The sequence below is a fragment of the Lepidochelys kempii genome, chromosome 3 (genome assembly GCF_965140265.1).
Source record: "Lepidochelys kempii isolate rLepKem1 chromosome 3, rLepKem1.hap2, whole genome shotgun sequence".
NCBI lineage: Eukaryota > Metazoa > Chordata > Testudines > Cheloniidae > Lepidochelys > Lepidochelys kempii.
This window is the reverse complement of record NC_133258.1, coordinates 185,652,902-185,674,164: the sequence shown is the minus strand read 5'-3', so window position 1 is coordinate 185,674,164 and position 21,263 is coordinate 185,652,902. Positions and strand designations below refer to the sequence as shown.

Here is a 21,263-nt window from a genome sequence, read left to right as displayed (position 1 = left end):
GCCACTCTTCTACCTCGGCACCGCAACAGCTGGCCCTGCTGACTCTGGCTCCAGAGGTTCCATCTTCAGGCAGGCAGTGTAGTACCAGTATGTTTATGAGGCCGTCAACTCTGGAGGCGTTCACAGCAGCCAGGGACCTGTTCTTGTTGCCAGTGCCTATATCTCCAGCAGTGCAGGAGTTGGCACCACCGGTACAGTCAGACAGGGAACCATCTTCCAGCCTCTTCCCAGTATCAGGACCAGCGCAGACTTCACCATCACAGCACTGATCTCCAGCAACAATGGGGTCCACAGCTCCCTGGTCACCTTGCCCAGACCCTATGTCTTCAGAGTCAGAAGTGGGGTCACACTCCTCTCACCCTCGCAGCCACCCACGCTACTCCCCAAGGCACTTCTACCCCACCATACCAAACACAGGGGTACCACCAAGTGCTTGCCCCTCTCATTCTTCGGTGCCAGTGCCAATGCAATGGCCCTTTTGGAACCCATACAGGTCCCCGTCCGTCCCGTCCCCCTGCGCAGGGTCCTTTCTCAAGGCACTCCTATTTGGTGGCTTCCATAGAGCACCACCAATGCCTCGATGGGAGACTCCCCATCTGGACTCCAGTACCGAGCTTCAAGAAGAGGGCCCGCGAGTTCCAGACAATATGGAAGAAGGGGTGGAGGGCCCTCAACCAATGCTGGCTTCCTCCTCCTCCTCCCCGAATGAGACAGTATTGGCAGCTGGCGTGTCTTCTCCCCAAGATGACCACAAGGCTCTCCAGGATTTGTTAAAGCAGGTGGCCTTGAATTTGGACATCCAGGTAGAGGTGGTCACAGAGTCCTCTCATAGCCTGCTGGACATCTTGACAGCGGAGGGCCCCTCAAGGGTGGCCCTGCCACTCAATGAGGCTATCATGGACCTTGTTACAGTTCTGTGGCAGACCCACTGCTTCCCTTCCCCCTATGTCAAAACATAGGAAGCAGAAGTATTATTTGTGAGTCCAAATTTGCAAGTTCTTATACTTGTATCCCCCTCCACGGTCCCCTGTAGTATCGTCCACCAATTAAAGAGATCACCAAGGGCAATTGGGGGCACTGTCTAAGACAAAAGACTCCAAAAAGTTGGACTTATTTGTCAGAAAGATCTACTTTACTGGAGGGATGCAACTGAAAATAGCAAACCAGCAGGCACTGCTGGGTCACTATGACTTTAATATGTGGGGTGTCATACACAAGTTTAAAGATCTGTTCCCTTAAGAAGCTAGCCAGGTGTTCTCCTCGCTGGTTAACAAAGGGAAAACCATAGCAAGGGCCTCCTTGCAGGCAGCCCTGAATGCAACTGATTCCGTGGCCAGATCCATGGTCTCGATGGTAACCATGCAAAGGAGCTCTTGGTTACAGTTTTCCAGTCTTCCTCAAGACGTCCAGCAAGCCCTCCAGGATCTCCCCTTTGAAGGATCCTCACTCTTCTCTGAGCAGACCAATGCTTTGCCCCACTGGCCTGTCAAGACCCATAGAGGAGAAGGAGCAGGAGGTTTGAGCGTAGGCCTCCTCCACCAGCTTCCGCCTCGGGGCTGACGTGCTGCTCCCAGGCACTCAGGGAGCTTGAAGCTCTCCTTTTGATAGGATGCTCGAGGTTGCCATCCCACTCCCTGTTATATTGAATCCAGTTGTCCCTCTGTTTTTGGAACCCCTGTCCCAATTTATCAATGCCTGGGCCCCTATCACCTCGGACCTCTGGGTGCTGAGCATGGTGGAAGTAGAATACACTCTCCAGTTTCTTTCTACCCACCCTTCCCATTCCCCTCCCCATCCCTCTTCAGGGACCCTTCTCACGAGCAATTCTTGGTCCAAGAAGTCCAATCCCTCCTTTGGATGGGAGCTGTGGAAGAGGTTCAGCAAAACTTGAGAGGAAAGGGGGGGTTCTACTCCCATTATTTCCTAATTCTGAAAGCCAAGGGTGGTCTCAGACCTACTATAAACCTGCACCGCCTCAACAGCTACCTCAAGAATCTAAAGTTCTGCATGATCTCTCTGGCCTCCATCATTCCCTGTCTGGATCCTAGGGATTGGTCTCGATGGTAACCATGCGCATGTCTTCACCAAAGGCATGGCGGTGGTAACGGCCTTCCTGAGGAGACAGGGAGTGCACGTCTTCCCATATCTCAACAACTGGTTAGTCAAAGGCCAGTCCAGGGCTCAGGTGGAATGTAGAATCCACCTCATCCAGTCAACTTTCCAGGCATTAGACCTGCTAATAAACATGCAAAAGTTTATCCTCGTCCCAGTGCAGAGGATACAGTTCATTGGAGCAGTACTCAGTTCCACTCAGGCCAGAGCCTTCCTCCCAGGAGACTCATTTCAGGCGATCACAATCCTGATAAGGTCCCTCAAGGCCCACCCACTTACAACAGTGTGGAGCTGTCTGAGACTCCTGGGCCACATGCATCATGCAACATGTGAGGCTACGCGTCAGACCTCTTCAGGCGTGGCTGGCCACAGTGTTCTCACCCATCTGTCACCATCTGGACTCGATTCTCTCCATACATCTTCAGGTCCTCATTTCCCAGGATTAGTGGCTGGACCATCACACGATTTGTGAGAGGGTACCCTTTTCGCGGCCCCAACCTTCGATGTCGGTGGTTTTGGACACATTGGTGCTGGGCTGGGGAGCCCACTTAGCGCCTCTCAGGACTCAAGGCCTTTAGTCTCCAGAAGAACGCTCTCTCATTATCCTTCCTGTCTCACATTGTGAACAAAGACATAATGGCTGTCCGGGACAATATGACTGCCATGTTTTACATCAAGAGACTGAGTGGGGCACGTTCTTTCCTGCTGTCCCAGGAAGCAGTTAATCTGTGGGAGTTCTGCATAGCACATTCAATCTACCTCAAGGCTTCTCCCTCCTGGGAGTGCAGAACCAACTGGCATTTCACCTTAGCCGGTCTTTCTCCATTCACCACAAGTAGTCCCTTTGGCCAGATATCACAAGGGACATTTTCCAACAGTGGGGGATTCCCCAGAGAGATCTGTTTGCTACCCAAATCAACAGGAAATGCCACCAGTTCTGTTCCCTGTGAGGCCACAGCCCAGGGTCTCTCGCAGATGCTTTCTTGCTACTGTGGACAGATCACCTGTATTACGTGTTTCCTTCTATCCCACTAGTTCACAAGGTTCTGATGAAGATCAAGCAGGACTAGGTCATTCTCATAGCCCCAGCAATGCCCAGGCAACATTGGTTCGCCACCCTGTTAGGCCTCTCAGTGGAGGGCCCTGCTCCCGTTTCCTTTATATCCAGACCTGATCTCCAAGGACCATGATCTCCAAGAACCTCTGATGAGGTTCAATAAGGATAAGTGCAGGGTCCTGCACTTAGGACAGAGGAACCCAATGCACAGCTACAGACTAGGGACCGAATGGCTAGGCAGCAGTTCTGCGGAAAAGGACCTAGGGGTGACAGTGGACAAGAAGCTGGATATGAGTCAGCAGTGTGCCTTTGTTGCCAAGAAGGCCAATGGCATTTTGGGATGTATAAGTAGGGGCATAATGAGCAGATCGAGGCACGTGATCGTCCCCCTCTATCCGACATTGGTGAGGCCTCATCTGGAGTACTTTGTCCAGTTTTGAGCCCCACGCTACAAGAAGGATGTGGATAAATTGGAGAGAGTCCAGCGAAGGGCAACAAAAATGATTAGGGGTCTGGAACACATGACTTATGAGGAGAAGCTGAGGGAACTCGGATTGTTTAGTCTGCAGAAGAGAAGAATGAGGGGGGATTTGATAGCTGCTTTCAACTACCTGAGAGGTGGTTCCAGAGAGGATGGTTCTAGACTATTCTCAGTGGTAGAAGAGGAGAGGACAAGGAGTAATGGTCTCAAGTTTCAGTGGGGGAGGTTTAGGTTGGATATTAGGAAAAACTTTTTCACTAGGAGGGTGGTGAAACACTGGAATGCGTTATCTAGGGAGGTGATAGAATCTCCTTCCTTAGAAGTTTTTAAGGTCAGGCTTAACAAAGCCCTGGCTGGGATGATTTAATTGGGGATTGGTCCTGCTTTGAGCAGGGGGTTGGACTAGATGATGAACTGAGGTCCCTTCCAACCCTGATATTCTATGATTCTATGGTCGGTTGCTCCATCCGAACCTCAGCTCTCTTCATCTGATGGCCTGGAAGCTCCATGGCTGAATCCTGAAGAGCAGGTTTGCTTGGAGCAGGTTCATCAGGTCCTGCTAGTTAGTGGGAAGCCCTCCACCAGGGCTACTTACTTTGCAAAATGGAAGCAGTTCTTCATCTGGTTTTCCCAGCATGGAATTCTACCCTTGAGTTCTTCATTGCAAGTTATATTGGAGTACCTGTTGCATCTGAAACAGCAAGGCTTGGCTATTTCTTCTGTCAAGGTCCACCTTGCATGATATCAGCCTCCCATCCCCCAGTCAACAGGCAGTCTGTCTTCTTTCATGTGGTAGTTATCCATTTCCTTAAAGACCTAGAGAGGTTATACCCTCAGGTTAAAGATCCCATTCTTCCCTGAGACCTAAACTCGCCTTATCAAAGCTTATGGGTCTTGGGTCACCTGCTTGAGCTGCTGGTGACATACTCATTAACTCACCTCTGCTGGAAGGTGGCCTTTTTAGTGGCCATCACTTCAGCCAGAAAGGTTTCAGAGATGTGTGGCTCACGTCAGAACCCCCATACACAGTTTTCTTCAAGGATAAGGTACAATTGTGTCCACTCCCTGCTTTTCTCCCAAAAGGGTTTTCGCACTTCCATTGCAGTCAAGCAATGTTCCTTCCAGTTTTCTTCCCAAAACCACATGAGAATAGGGAGGAGCAACAGCTACACTCTCTAGATGTTAGAAGGGCCCTAATGTTCTATATAGAATGGACTACGTTGTTTCATAGATCTACCCATCTGTTCATAGTGGTAGCAGAGAGGATCAAGGGATTCCCTATCTCCACTCAGAGAATCTCGTCCTGGATCATATCATGCATTTGCATGTGTTGTAAGTAGGTAGGAGTTCCGTCTCCAGCTAACCTGACTGCTCATTCCACAAGATCACAGGCCTGCTGAGCCACTTTCCTAGTGCAAATCCCTATTCAGGACATCTGCAGTGCGGCAACCTGGTCATCAGTGTATACGTTCTCAGCACACTATGCCATCACTAAGATTAAGATTTTGTCACAGGTATTTTTAGTAAAAGTCATGGATAGGTCTGACTGCAAAAACAGCAACAAACACAAATTCATGTAAGCTCACGACCTGTCCGTGACTTTTAGTAAAAATAGCCGGGGAGGGTGACTAATAGTGAGAGCCCCACTGGGGGCTGACCACCATCCGTTGCTCCGGCCTTGCTGCTGCTCCTGCGGTGGGGGGCTGACTGAGCCCGGATCGTGGCTCCAGCCCCAGGGGCCGCTGCTCTTGTACCAGTGGCTGAGCCCCAGCCCCAGGGGCTGCTGCTCCTGTCCCTGGCCACTGCTCCTGCAGTGTGGGCTGATCGCCAGCTACTACTCTGGCCCCAGCACTGCTCTTGGATGGGAGCTGACGGCTGCTCTAGTCCCGCCACTGTGGCAGGCTGAGTCAACCGAAGAAGTCCTGTTAAAGTCAAGTAATCCGTGAGCTCTGTGACAGCCATCACCCAACAGGCTGTCAGCATGTCCATGAACTCTGAGCCTCTCTCCTTGTAACGGGGTCATGACTCACCACCACTGGCACCTCCGGCTGGTTGCTCCAGGAATTAGCTCTTGTCAGCTGTGGAGCACTCTCTGCGTGTGGTGTCTCGCCTGTTGTCTGCTCTGCTGATTTGGGAATCGCCTTGCTCCCTGCTCGGCGGTGTCCGCTTCAGGACATTGCCCTCTGGCAGTGCCCACTACTCCATTCTCACCCCCTTCCGGGGGATGGGGGGTAACAACAGTCCTTCGGCTTGCACCTGCCTCAGTGGCCAAGCACAACCCCAAAGTCTAGCCCCTCACCTCAGGGCAAGTTGCAGTCTGTCTCGGCCAGACTCCTCTGTGGGCAGGTGCAGGGGAAGGGGGGGACCCAGGCCCACCCGCTACTTTAGGTCCCAACCCAGTGACTCTTTACCAGCAGCCTCTCTCTCCCCTCCTTCGCTCCCCTCTTGTCCATCTATCTTCCCTGGGACACTCCCCCTTTGGCCCTGTGCACCTTCTCTACCCTTTTTAGCAGGGGCTGCAGCCTGGCATGGAGCTCTCCTCTGCTCCCCTGAGACTGCCCAACACTGCTCTGTCCAAGGTGCTACGTCCTTAGCTCAGGAGCCAGTCCTCCTCCCTTGCTAGTCAGGGAGAGACTGCCCTCTCGTTTGCTAGGCAGGCCTTATTTAGGGCCCAGCCCAGCCCTGATAGGCTGCCTCTTCCTTTGCCCTGATTGTCTCTCCACAGGCCTTTGCTGATTGGAGGCTGGTCTGCGCAGCCTCTCTGGCCTGTTCCAGCCCTTTTTCCTATGGAGTGGGGCAGCCGCCACACTACACTCATATACAACTGCTTGCAAGTCACTTACATTGGAATGGACGTGTGCAAGCACTCGAAAAAGAAAAAACAGTTACTAACCTTCCGTAACTGTTGTTCTTCGAGATGTGTTTCACATGTCTATTCCAAGACCCACCCTCCTTCCTCTCTTAACGTAGTTAGCTGGAAAGAAGGAACTGAGGGGGTGCAGGGTTGGCAAGCCCTTTCTACTGGTGCTATGAGTGTGCGACACCAGAGGGTGCCAGAGCCGACCCAGCAGTTACCACAGGGGAAAAATTTCCGGCAACTAGGCTTGGGCCACCCACACACCTACATTGGAATGGACATGTGCAATCCATCTCAAAGAACAACAGTTACAGAAGGTTAGTAACCATTTTTTTTCAATAGCACTATATTCACCCAGAATTTTAAAATATGTATGTCATTTAAAAAAAATAAGTCTCAAAGAATTTTTTTCTTTCTTGAAATAGGAGATAATAAAAATATATATTTTTAAATGTCATTGAGTAGTAGGTACAAGCTTTTGGAGTCAAAGTTAGAGTCTACGTTAAAGAAGTCTCTAGAAATAAAAGAAGAAAAAATTGCGGCTTTGGAAGCTCGTTTAGAAGAGTCAACAAATTTAAACCAGCAGCTGCGCCAGGAACTTAAAACAGTAAGGAAAAAATGACATGACCATTTTTTTCCTCAGATTATAAAATTCTTGAACACCATTCTTATTTTCCAATTTTATTTGCAGTTTATAATGACATTCTTACAAAATTAAGTGCACTTGACAAAATAATTCACTTCTCTCTCAAAATACTTAAGCTTCAGAAGTAGTGCATTCTATATTACAAGACACAGGAAAGCTTGTTTGTAATTTTCTGAGCACTAAATTTTTAAAAACTCATGTTGCATAAGAATTCAGATCTTTGTTCAGTAAAAATATTAGAATGGTGATTCATGATGGAGGTCTTGAATTTTTCGACAAGACTTGGTGTGTGTGAGGAACAGTGTTTAAAAAACAAATTATTTACTGAGTTTAGACCTTAAGACAACAGTTTTATGTCTTCAGCATTGCTAATTCTTGTGAATTTATCTCAAGAGCTACAGTTTTTGCAGTACTTTCTGTTCAATGTCATGTACAGTGGTTTACAGTTGAAGAATTATGGGTGAACAATTGTTGCAATTGAAACTAGAGGCTGCATTTCCTTGACTTACTGATTAGTCCAGTGTCTCAGCTGCTTGCTCTGCACTTTTGTGCATGTACAGAATCCTGCAGAGTCCAACAAGGCAAGGAAAGCAGCAGGAGTCAGACTAGAGACACCAGCCAGTGGCAACTCCAAGACATGACCAATTCCCACAGGAAAGATGGTGATTAAAGAGGGTCACTTTGAGGAGGGGTATCCCTGTTTCCACCCATCTTCAGCTTGCATTTTTCTCCACACTGCTGCTGAAATAGTGTATATAGGTGATAGTGGGGAAGAGGACAGGAAGCAGTGCTCATTGAGGTAGGAGAAAATGCCAGAGAAGGGAGCCAAAAACAATACAATGCCCAGTGGAGAGGCAGAGGATGATGATTGGGGAAGGCCAGAAGTACTCAATGGAGAGGTGGTGGGAAACAGAATAGGGACCTGACAATAGTACCCAGAAACTGTCTGGAAGGGAAAGTGCATTTATTGGGGAGAGTTCAGAGAACCTTTGCCTTCATCAGTCAGGAAAAAGAAGAGGGGAGACCCTCTCAATTTCTGTTGCATTTTGTCTGTGTTTTCATCCAAAAATCCATACACAAGGGAGAGCAGAGGGTGATCTCTAAGACTTTATAAAAGAAATCCCAAAAGCAAACCAAAAAGGAATATTGATATTTTTACAGAAAGCATGATTTTCAAGCCAATCTCATGACTTCTTTTGGCTTGGATCATAATTTTTGAACTCACAGAGTTGGCAGGACTGTGTCTTGCAGATAAGAGTTAAAATAAGTGATAAGACAGGTTGTAACTAGGAGTTACATCATGGGCCAAGTCACAGAGCTTTGATTGTGGGTAAAAGAGAAAAATGCAGTTGAACTCAGGGCTTGATTTGGGGTACAAAGGATCCTCACTTCCCAAGAAATCTAGAATTTAGTGATAAAACTTTAAACATTTGGAATGGGATGGTCATCTATGAAATTTACCCATCTAGATTTTTACACTTGTATAATTAATTTGAAGTACAATTGAGTGCACAAAAGATACATATGTCAAACACGCTCTTCTGGCAGTTTCATGTTTTATATTTATATAGTATGTGTAAACTCCCACAGTTAAATTCACAATTATAAGTATTGAAAATATTCATTGAGTTTCTTGTCCTGTGCAAATTACATTCACACATAGTTAAACAAAGAGATTGGAGGTTATATTTTCAATTTTTGTAATTGTCTTAATTGATTTTAGGTGAAAAAAAACTATGAAGCCCTGAAGCAAAGACAAGAGGAGGAAAGGATGGTACAGAATTCTCCTCCAAGAACTGGTGAAGAAACCCAGTCTGTCAATAAATGGGAAAAGGAAAATCAGGAAACTACTAGAGAACTATTGAAGGTTAAAGATAGATTAATAGAAGTAGAAAGAAATGTAAGTTGTTTTAATTTTACTTGTTTAATGTGACGTGAGAGTGAGGTGGCCAAAGTAAACACGTGAGTTAACAAACGTGGGTTTTCTAGCTCAGCCAGTAGAGGCTCATGCTTTTACTCCCAGGAGTGTCACATTACAAGTGATGGCCCCTGTGGAGATTTAATCGGGATAGACCCCTGACACTTAGGATGAACTTCCATGGCCAGGGTGAATGTGTAATCCACACTTACACAGTATGACTCTGTCTTTCTCTAGGGTTTGAACCACATAGCGCTTTATGGGTCTCCTACAGTCTTTGCATTGTCAGATCTGAATCTTTTAGCTCAAATAGCAGAGGCTTATAGTTTTAGAACCAGAGGTTCAAGGTTCAGTCTCTGCTGCTAATGACACATCTATGGGTGTCACATACAAACAGGGATTTGAGTGTAAGACAGTAATTGTACTAGCGCCATTTGAACGTCTAGTTTGGGGCCAGTTTTGAAAATGTGCCCTCCCTCCATCCCTGTATGAATATCTCAGGTTAGTGTGGCCACTACATTCATAAGCAAAAAACAGATAAATTAATAACAGTGTGGAAGCTGTATCTCACAATTGCTTCTCTCTTGTGATTTTAATGGAAACCCATAACTTCGTCTTACTTGTATTTAAAATAAATAATCTTCTTTTTAGGTAAACTAACCTAAAATATAAACAATGTCCTCTTGATATGCATGATTCTTCTATCTTTAACCTTTTTTCCTTTTTTAAGAATGCTACCCTGCAGGCAGAGAAACAAGCACTGAAAACTCAACTAAAGCAACTCGAGACCCAGAACAATAATCTACAAGCTCAGATTCTATCACTTCAGAGACAGACTGTTTCTTTACAGGAGCAAAATACAACCTTACAAACTCAGAATGCCAAGCTGCAGGTTACATTTTATATTTTGCTTTTATCATCCGATTCAAAATAAAGGTAGATTTTTTTCAAGTCAGAGCTTTGCTATAAACTGTTTGGCACTAGCAATCACAATTTCAGTTGACATGGAAATCAAAGCACCTTGCACCATTTCTAGTTTGCACTAATAACAGTCAGTCATAAATTGCTACAACAAGATATTAACATCATACATTTATCATATTTAAAACCCTTGGAATTCATGCACAGGAACTAAGTGTACTTTGTCAGCCTCCTTCCACACCCTTTCTTTTACGTTCTTAACTTCTGACTTCTGGTGATGTAAGCAGTTAAAGCACCCTGAGAACTAATATTAGGTGAGATACTCTTTAATATTTTCTTAAATGAGTTAGAAGTAATGAAGTGTAAATTGACACATAATACTAAAAGAGGAAAGATTGTGAACACACTGAATGAAAATGTAGAGAAGTGGGCCAAAATTAATAGGAGATTTAATTCAGATAAGTGCAATGTAATTTGCTCAGAAAAAAATAAAGCCATATGCTTTGGTCCTGGGAGCTATGAAAACAAAATTAACATTCACAAAGATACCTTAAGGAAATCAAAGCTAAATTGCCATCCCTCTCAGGCTACCTATGTTTTCAAATACAGTTTCTCCAATAAATGAATTCCTCTTGCAAATGGATCTTATGTTTTTTAGGGCTCCAAGGATCAAACAGCTTTAGGGAGTACATACAAAGCTCTCAATTAACAAGATATTGTGAACAAATTGCTACCATTCTTAGAAAGGCCACTGCAGTTCTAATATCCCTCCAGACCCCCAGAAAGAAAAAGAATCTGAACAGAAGGGAAAAGGAATTTAATAACTAGGAAAAGTTCCTATTTGGTTTCACATTGAAACCATGTATCCTTTTCCATATCGTCTTGCAGGATATCATAAAAGATGACTGGGAGTTCACAGCTACATTGAAGAGTCTTGGAAAATAGGCCAAAAAGGACCACAACATACATCAGTTGAAATCTGACGTAGTTTCATTGCAATGGCAGATTTGGCTTTATCCTCCTTGGTTGAAGGACACTCCCGGTGAATTGGATTTCTTCCATAAAGTCACCTGGACATAAGAATTAGACTTCTCCCTCCACAGGAATTATGAAGCTACATCAGCCACCATGAAAGCCTCAGCAGTTTCTGTTTGTTTTGCCTGGCCAATCCTGGTATAGATAGATTCTCTTGTAGACATTACACTCAGAACTAAGAAAGGATACAGCCTAAGGGCCTCTCTCTGGAAAATCTCCCATGTGGCTGCCTTTGTTTTGGATCATCACTTGAAACCTTCATCCCTTGTTCTTAGTTAGAGCAATGGGATACCATGCACTCTCTTACAGGCACATGAAGTTCCATGGATCTCAACTAAACAACTTACAGTGGCTTCAAAATACTTACTGCCCAGAGGCAACCTCTTTAGAGAATCTATGGGAAAATAGGTGAATCATCAGAAATGACCAAGAGAGCCTTGACCCCTGCTATTATACATTACAGAAAGTAAAAGCCTTATTTTAAGCCTAACCAATCATTTCTGGTATTTTACACTAACAAACACAGCATATAGAGACAGCAGTTACACAAGAAGATATAATTAAACCAGAAAAGGCTGAAACAAGTGAATTCTCAGATCAGCTGTCAGCCTCCTCAGAACACACTGAATGACTTCCTTCCTATCCCTAGTCCAAAATGAACAGCAAATTGGTATCAGACTCCTTTAATTTGTGAATTGATGACTGCTGTTGACTTTGAACAAATAAGTTCTGGGCATAGTCCAGAGAAGATATACAATAGTAGTATTAGAAGCAGCATTTCCCCTCCTTGGATGACCTGATCAGGGTTCTATCCAGAGAGAAAGCAGAAGCAAATTACCTGAAATCCAAGCAGCTTCTGGAACATTGTAGTTAGATAAAGAGAAGAAAAAATGTAATATCCCCAGTACATTTTCATCATTCTTTTGGTTATGAAGATAAACCCAATGAGGCACAAGGAGAGCATCTCCAGAGAATAACAGAAAAAGATTAAGCGGTCTATAAAGGAAGTAAAAGTTGCTGAAGAAATGTCATTTTCTGCCCTACTAAACATGTTGGGATTGTTAGTATCTTCAATAAACAATCTGCAGTGTGCCAGGATACATACGAGAGCTCTCCAGCTCTGTTATCTTTTCCACATCCCATCCTACTCCAGCCTGTTGTGAAAATCAAAGTCATATGGATTGTATCTATCTCCTTCAGTTGGCTGATGAAAAAGGATTTAGCCTCAAAGAGGCAGTCAGCAAGTGAGTTGGAACAGTAATTACAACAGACATCAGTCTAGGAGGTTGAAACTAGGAGGGTGCTTTCAGAAACTGACAATTCCGGGATCATGTCTGCAGAAGAGAGAAAGCATAGCATTGACTGGCTAGAGCTCAGAGTAGTCAGTTATGGTCTCAAAGCATTGACCCTCTCTTTAGGCAGTAGACATATGTTGGTTATGACCATACCATTTAAGAAAAAAGCTCTGCTCATGTTGACTTGAGAAGAACAAAACTTCTTGTTGCTGTGCATCGTGTACCTCAAGGGAAATTGAAAATGATAGATTGGCTCTGCAAACAAACATTAACTCAAGCGGAATAGAGTCCACACTCAGAAATATTCTCATCCCTGGTCCGTTTATTTGGCAGATCAGTGATGGACCTGTTTTCTTCCAGAAACAAGAAGGCATCTTGCTATTTCTGTAGGTGACTGAATCCAGAGGCTGAAACAACATAAACATTCAGAACTGGCCAAGTTCTTGTCTCTATGCCTTCTCCTTTTCTGCAGCCCAGTGTCTCCCATAATTCTGATATAGGCTCTTGCCCTCCAGTGTGCGGTTTCTGGTTCAAAGCTACAGCACAGCCTATGCTATCCATGCCTCCTTCTCGTGCTTGCTGCCAGATCTTCTGACTCCACGGCAGCGGTCAAGTGGTGGTTTGCTTCACTCCCATGCTTTTTTTAAAAAAAAATTATTTTTAGCCATTTTTCAGGAAGTTAAAGCCTTTTTATTTGCTTTCAAACCTTCTCACCACTTCCTGGTTCAGGTTCTGAGCAGTGTGGTGGCAACAACCATATGAAATCTCTGCTGCGGTGCCTTCCTGCCAAGCTGCTGTGCCCCCTTTGAGGCCTGGCAGAACAACCGTTCAAGCACTGGGCAAAATCCAAAAGGTGCTCCGTATATGAGATACGTTTCTCAGGCTCAGCATAAGGTAAAAATTGCCAAGCCTGCATGCAGCTGACCATATTTCTGCTAGGACACAGGGCTCTGACTCAGACAAGTTGGAGCCTCTCTACACCACCCCCCGAAGTAGCTGCAACTACACAGAAAAACCTGACCAAGAGACACAGGGTAGGCTCTGAGGACTAGGAGAACTTCATCCAAATGAAATGACTCAGGGTACGTCCAGGGCAACAAAGGACCATAAAGATGAGAGCTTTCTGGGCTACTGGTTCCCCCCACAAGTCCTGAAGTGGGTCTTAGATTCCCTGTGGAGAGAAGCAGAAGCAGGAGAACTACACAGCTCTTTCCTCGCACTGTGAATCAGGCAATTCTCATGATACTCTGGGGTAAATCCTCCCAAAATGGCAAAAGCAAATGTGTCCTTTGCAAGGCAGGGATTATTATTGTTAATGAACAAGTGAGGTGAAAATCAGGAGTTAAACCTCTTCTCCTATGCCTTCTCCCCCTTAGGGAGTGTTTATCTTCACAGAATCTCTCTCTCAGTGCTCTGTACCATACTTACCACCCCTTCCCCAACTTGCAGCATGTCTGGGCATGATGAGAAGCCTGTGCCTCCTGTGCAGCCTTGCCTCAGGCTGCAGCCTAATGGAAATTGTGCCAGTGTGGATTTCAGCCCAAGGACTATCGATGTGCCAGGGAAAGGGGCTAAAATTTGAGACAGCAGCTGACAGTCTGTCTCTCTATCCCTCCCCTGCTCCACAGGCTGGCTGCACATCAAAGTCTAGAGCACTTCAGGCAGTCTGTGGCCAGAACAGAGGCTCTTGAGAAATCCACTCCCCATGAAGCTGCACCTTCTTGGGATTACAGAGGGGTAAGTGAGAAATCCCTTCCCATGTTCAAAATGATCTTGATTTCCTGAGTAAAGCTCCAAATGGTTCTAGGTTCCTTGTACAGCACTTACTTGGGTGCTCACCAGCCGGGGGGAGCAGGCAGGGCACTTTCAGGCTCATGAGGACAACTCTCAACTATTTGCACATTTGAGGTATGTGTACCAGTACCCCTCTTCTGTTGTCTGGTTCCCCAGACCAAGATGAATAGTATACAACCCTCTCCCCATCGTAAACATCCATGGAAGAAGTACCACACCTACCAAACAAACCCCACACCAATAATTTACATAGCTTTTTTAAGACAGGATGTCAGTGAGTGGGCTGTAAGGAATGTATAAATATTAATAACCTATCTTTCCTTCCAAACATAATTATGACACATTTTCCCATTGATGCCTCCTTTGAGGGCATCATTACATCCAAATAAGGTCAACTGATTAAACCGAATGTTAAACTAAAATGTTTATATCTATTTAGTCTATCTAATCTATCTATAAAACAAAGAAATTTCACAAAGTTTGGGAGCCTAAGGTTAGTGCAGCCAGAGTTCTACCAGTGAAAGATAGTCACACCTTCAGACCCCATAGACCATAAGAGTGATGATACACTACTCAGCAATTTCAAAGCCTCATCTATAGCTGTTCAGACCAAAAGCTTTTCATATCTTTAGTAGGAAGCTTACTTTGTTGTAAACAAGTGGCTCAACTTCTGGGGTATGATCCTTGATTCAAATGAGATGTCTTGGGTCCTGTCTTGGTAAAGCCCTTGATGTGATTTGTGATGAGCAATGGATTCTAATTTGGTGGCTACAAGGATGTCATGTTACATCCATGAATAGTCATTGTTCATCCTAAACTGATATTTTGTGCATCCAACCTTACAGGTGAAGAATTAGTGGGAAAAACATTAGAGAAATTAGTAACTGAGACTGCAGAGAGGCCTCAGCCCTGACTGTCAAAGTCTACAGCAATCCAGGTTCCTACTAATACAGGATACCCAAGAAAGGAGTCTGATACCCTGGCAAGGGGAAAATATCTGGAGCAGAAGTTTCTAAGGAAACCTAGATTAATTTTCCTTCAAACCAACAACATTCTGAGCATAACAAAGACTCTTCCTTTTGATCCATCTTCTGCACCTACAGTCTTAGGTGGTTGGTAGTGGTCACAGCAAGGCACAGTGGACTCTGGATTGCTTCCAAGTGCCTGACTTTGCAATAACACCAAGAAAAGCTCCCTGATTCCCTCAGCAAACATAGACTGGAGACAGACACTTCAGTGATGAAGATGAACCCATTGCTAGACAGATTCCAGAAGATCCAGTATCTGATATCCATGCTGAACAAATGCTGGAGGCCAAGAGCCTCTGTTCTGTCTAGCCACTGGGCCTTTTTGTCTCGCACATACGGGTCTCCCCATAGGTGAGGTCACATATCAGGTGTCTCCGGTCTTTCTTCTGAGAGAATGGGACCATTGCCTGGAGCGAGTGTAAGACCAGTTACTGGTTCCCGGTCAGGTACTAGCTTTCCTAAGATGATGGCTGGCCATAGACAATGTCTTTAGGCGTCTTCCCATATGCCTTCCCGGTTTGCAGGTTCTCACAACAGACACTTTTCTGAGGGATGGGGAGCACTTCTGGGAGCCAGAATGACATAATGAATCTGGAGTTCTGGGAAAAAGAGCCTCAGCATCAAGCTCTTGAAGCTCACAGCTGTCAAACTAGCTCTACTGAGATTCCAGAGCTACCTGGAGGGCAAGAACGTCTTGTTCCAACCAGACAACACGACCACAGCTACATACATAAACAATCAAGGCGGAACAAGGAGTGTAGCACTACATGCAGAAGTGATGGAATGGGCAGACAAAACTCTCTGTTCTCTAAAGACAATACACGTAAAAGGAGAGCTGAACCAAAAGGCAGACTGAGAGCACTAAAGACTTATATCAAGCTTACAGAATCCACAAGGAGATTGGGCTTCCTGTTCATTTCCTTTGATCTTGAGCTGCTTAGGGCATCCAAACTATCTCTTACTAGATTAATTAGATTTACAGCTTTGAGGCAAACAAGCCATCTGGGGCGCACCTGTTCCAGAAGGAATCAAGGCACATTTACAAGGCCCATTGCAACCTCATGGGCCCAGAAAGCATGTGCTTCCACCACAGATATCTCTAGGGCAGCCACATTGCCATCGGCCAACACCTCTATCAAGCATTATAAGGTGGACTTTCTGTCTCTACAGAGCACTCCTTGGACAGGAAGGTGCTGCAAGTGGTGGTCCAGACATAACCTTGCCATTTGAGCAGTTCAAAAAAGTGTGTCTTTCCTGTTTTTTATGTTCACTTTGTATCTCTCCCTTCTCCTGTTCACTGCTTGCCATATGAATCAGAATTGAGGGAGATGCTGGGCTGCAGAATGGAAAATTTCGAAGCTGATCATTTCCTTTCTGCTAGCAGTGTCTCCCACAGTTCTACCCAACCTGTATGGCTTCACCACTACAGGTCAGCATTTTATTTGGATAGTTGCTTCTTATGTAGTGGCCTGTTGTACATGGTTAATTGGTTGGCGCTGAAATTATTGTTACTAATCATTGTCTAGGAGTTTTTTTCACAGCTTGGAATGACTCATCAGGCAGCAAGCAGGCAAAGGGCTGTGCTGTAGCTTTAAACCACCTCCAGAAACTTCACACAGGAGAGGAATAGCCCATACATATCAGAATTGTGGGGATGCTGTTAGTAGAATGAAAATTATTGGGTACGAAATTTTCTATTTTGCAAATCCCAAGGACTATACAGAAAAAGGGTCGGGGGGAGGGGGAAGAAACAATGGTAATATTGATAGCCCCTTATAGGTGAAGGAGTACATGATGGTTCTTTGACCTGCTCAATCTAGCTTGTGAGCCACAAATATACTTACTCTGCAGACAAGTTATTGTCTCTGGGACCAACCCTGTATCCAGATCCGGACGGACAGAACCTAGCTGCTTGGATTTTGAAGGAAAGTATCTTAGAAAAAAGGTAACACAGGCAACAAATAAGACATACTCCAAAACTTGGCTAAGATTCAGGTATTGCTGCAGATGTCAAGCTGTGTCCCCTACATGAGCAGAAGTTAAACATATCTTAGAATTTCTCCAAGAAAGCCTCAATATGGGCTTCAAAGCCATCACTCTTTAAGGCCAAATATCCATATTAGCAAGTATTCTGTATTTGAAAGAAGAAAAATGTCTGTATATCTGAACATCAGATGCTTCTATGGGAAAGACTTTCTGATACGTTCTTCATACTGTCACAATCTAGCCCTTGCTGTACTAACTGCACCCTTTGGAACCTAGGAAGGAATTGTTAAATTCCATTTAAAACATGGGTGGCTGATTCATCTACCACAGAAGTCCCCTCAAAAGGATCTCAGTACTGTGTGTTCCTTTTGGACAGAGCAGGCCTTTGAATGTTAAGTTGGTTCTTCCTCAAATTAATTTCCATCTTCAATACATATCAAGAAATAGTCCTTCTGTGCTTCTACCCGAAGCCTTCCCACCCATGGGAGAGTTCTAATTCACACTTGATGTTTGCCATTACTTCAGGATATATACTAAGTGTACTAAACCCCTTATGAAGTCCAGGGATTAAACTGAGTATTTCAGAGGCATACAAAATTAAAGAATCTTACACCTCTGTCAAACCTCAGGGCCCACGCCTTAAGGGCAATGATGCAATGATGACTTTATGGGTAGAAAAATTGTATGCCTCCATGGGAAGATCTTCAAGGCAGCCACTTGTTCTTCAGTGCATCCTGTCTCCAAATTTTATAAATTGGACATCCATTCATCAGCTGCCATTATTTTTGGCAGAAGGGCGCTCTGCAGTATAGTTTCTCAGTAAAAGAGAATGAACACAGTTTCACTTAGGTGCTATTGATTTAACTTTATTTCCATTTCCCCACTCTAGATGGACACTGTTGATTGAAATCCCATTGTAATGGATCTCTGGAATACAATGAAGAATAGAAAAAACATGCATGCTTACCTGAAAATTTCCTTTCTTCAAGTAATAGTCACAGTTCTGGCTCACCTGTTCAAAGGATTTCTAGTGATCAGATAGTGATAAACATTGGTATCCAAAACATTTTTTAATAGACCTGTCAACCTCACTGCTTAAAAGTCAGAAAGAATCTTTCTTCAGGAAAGCATTTAAGAAGAGGCATGAAGTTAAGCACACAATTAAATGCTTTCCTGAATAGAAATGAATTTAACCATATGCTTAAATGCTTTCCTGAATTGTGGCCATAATGACTTACCTAAGGATGTACCATTTGAAACTAAAATATACCATTTAAATTAAGTATCAGGTAAAATTATTACCCTTAAGGTGCGTTAGATAATAGGATAACTTGGCTAATGAAGTTGTTGAAGTCACTGAAGTATTCATAAGTATATTAGATTTAAAAAAACATTTAATTAATTTTGAGGCCAGTCCTTCACTAGGGGGAGTTAGACTAGATTAAAGGACCTAAAGTCCTTTGTTACCTTAATAACTATAGTATGCTAATCCCCACTTTCATTGTTGATGATACTAAATTAAATGGAGTTTCCTTTATTTCTGATAACATTGTTTACAACTGCAGGTTGAAAATTCTACCCTTAATTCTCAAAGTACATCTCTTATGAATCAGAATGCACAACTGCTGATCCAACAGTCTGCCTTGGAAAATGAAAATGAATCTATACTCAAGGAACTAGAGGATCTGAAATCATTGTATGATTCACTGGTCAAAGATCATGAAAAACTGGAACATCTTCATGAACGTCAAGCTTCCGAATATGAATCTCTAATTGCCAAACATGGAAGCCTCAAGTCTGCACACAAAAATCTTGAGGTGGAACATAAGGACTTAGAAGATAGGTAAGCATAAATATGTAAGATGGATCTTGTGAGTAACATTAAAAATCTGCATTTCATAATAATACAAGAACATTGTTGTATAAATTAGGTTGAATAAAATGAATGTTTCTTAATCTGTCATTTAGATCATAACTCCTTGAATAAATTTCTCCTTGTTCAAAATTGAAATTACATCCTTAGCTATTTTTATTAGTTGTAGAGGATATAACCAACATTTTTATATAATCTTGTTTACAGGTACAATCAGTTACTGAAACAAAAAGTGCAATTAGAGGAGTTGGAAAAAGTGCTCAAAGTAGAACAAGAGAAAATGTTGCAGCAAAGCAAAAAACATGAAACTGTAGCAGCAGAATACAAAAAACTTCGTGACGAAAATGATAGGTAAATAAAAAATCTGATACTTTATTTAGATTTAAATATATTATTAAATGAAAAAGCCAACATTTGTACGGTATTAAGGCTGAGGTTTTAAACTTGATAAAAGTCAAGAAATTCAAACTTGCATTTCCCACAGCAACCATAATTTAAGTTAATTTGCTCATGTGTAATATTTTGTATTATTGCATATAGTATATGCCTTTGTATATAAAGTATATTATTGCATATGGTATGTCTCCTCTGCATGGGCCTGTAGTCCAAGTCACAGTCTAACCCTGTGAAATGAGGGGCTTTTTAATGATTTCCTCCCCAACTTAGTTGTTGTACAGCCCTGGTAGAGCTCCCCCTAGTTGGATGCACATCAGTCTGCAGTGTTTTGAGCTGTACAAACTGGGTCTGTGTACCCTGAAGCTTCCCTTGATCTGAGTAGGTTTTAGGACTACACTTCCTATGCACAGACTGACTTTTACCTCTTCATGGAAATGAAGCCCCACTACCCAGTTTTCATAGGCTCCCTGGACCAGTACTGACCCACTTAGCCTCCCCAGTAACTTAAGCACACTCTTTCCAGAGCAACAACTTTAGAGGTGCTCTGAATTTACAATTCACCTCTTTGAGGACATGTGATAGTTATAAGCAAATAGACACACAGACTTTATGGGGTTCCTAAACACAATTGTTCTTTACTTTAGCGAGTACAAGAAATGTTCAGATCTATCCAAAATAATAAAAATACATACACGTTTCCCTGCCTCATTTTACTCATCGCTCTTGAGCCTTCTTTGGGCTTAGGTCAGACTCCTGTAAAGAGTGAAGGATCCCACCTACTACACATGGCTTCTACTCCAAATAATGGAATGTCTCGCTCTCCTGTGCATCCAGTTTCCTTCTTTTTTTGGTCTGGTTCCACAGTTAAACAGGATCTAGTGTACTACTGTAAACCTCTGCTGTGCTTTTATTGTCCTTTACTTGAGACCAGATTTGGATCCTAACTATGGTCACTTGATCTAAAAACAAAGTTTCACTTAAATCTTTTCCTTTTTAAACTTTCAGCAGCCGTGTGTTTTTCCCAAGCATAGAGTTAAAATATGAAAGGTATTTCATTTTGAAAAGAAAATACTTGCCCACAATTTGAGTTCTATAATAATATAATTTCCCAGAAATCAATCACTCTTCCTATCTCTTAATGAGAATAGAATTTTCAGAGAGTAGAATATCTTGATCTAACCAGACTGGTGACTAGAGGCTATTAATTAGTTCATATATTCTTCCAAAGAATGTGTGTCACTCATGTTACAAATAGCATAGAATTATGGAAGTTACATGCTTTAAACAAAATTCTGGTTAAAATATGTATTATCTTTTTATCTATATATATTCTTATATGACATCTTTTAATTACAGGCTAAATCATACATACAGTCAACTTTTGAGAGAGAATGAAGTTCTTCAAACTGACCATAAGAATTTGAAAAGCTTATTGAACAATTCCAAACTAGAACAAACACGATTAGAAGCTGAATTTTCTAAACTGAAAGAACAGTACCAACAACTGGATATTACATCTACAAAACTGAATAATCAGTGTGAGGTAAGTTAAAGTTTTTTAATCTCTTCTGTTAATACTTCAATTACTATAGCATTGTAAATTCAGATAATATTATGCAATTTGCTAGATTTTATTAATGTATCTGCTTTTATAGGTAATCGGACAGTTCTAATATAACTGTTAAGAAGAAAAATGAACCTCCCTGCTTTTTGAATGCTTGCTCATGTCCATTCCACGTTAGGTGTGTGCACGCCGCGTGCACCGTTGCTGGAGATTTTTCCCTCAGTGGTATCCATCAGGCGAGCTCTAGTGCCCTGTGTTGCCGCGTGCTTATGCCACCAGCCCTGCACGCTCTCAGTTCCT

General features: G+C 43.4%; 1 protein-coding gene across 9 annotated transcripts in view; it reads left to right on the top strand.

Moving 5' to 3' along the window:
- CCDC88A (coiled-coil domain containing 88A) overlaps positions 1-21,263 on the top strand; it is a 359,900-nt gene that overhangs the window by 280,654 nt on the left and 57,983 nt on the right. For all 9 annotated transcript variants that reach the window (XM_073339323.1, XM_073339320.1, XM_073339322.1 and 6 more), the window contains 6 exons: positions 6,973-7,114; positions 8,877-9,053; positions 9,802-9,963; positions 18,696-18,973; positions 19,211-19,354; positions 20,756-20,942. In XM_073339323.1, coding sequence (XP_073195424.1) covers positions 6,973-7,114; positions 8,877-9,053; positions 9,802-9,963; positions 18,696-18,973; positions 19,211-19,354; positions 20,756-20,942 — 1,090 coding nt within the window. The remainder of the gene's footprint in view (positions 1-6,972; positions 7,115-8,876; positions 9,054-9,801; positions 9,964-18,695; positions 18,974-19,210; positions 19,355-20,755; positions 20,943-21,263) is intronic.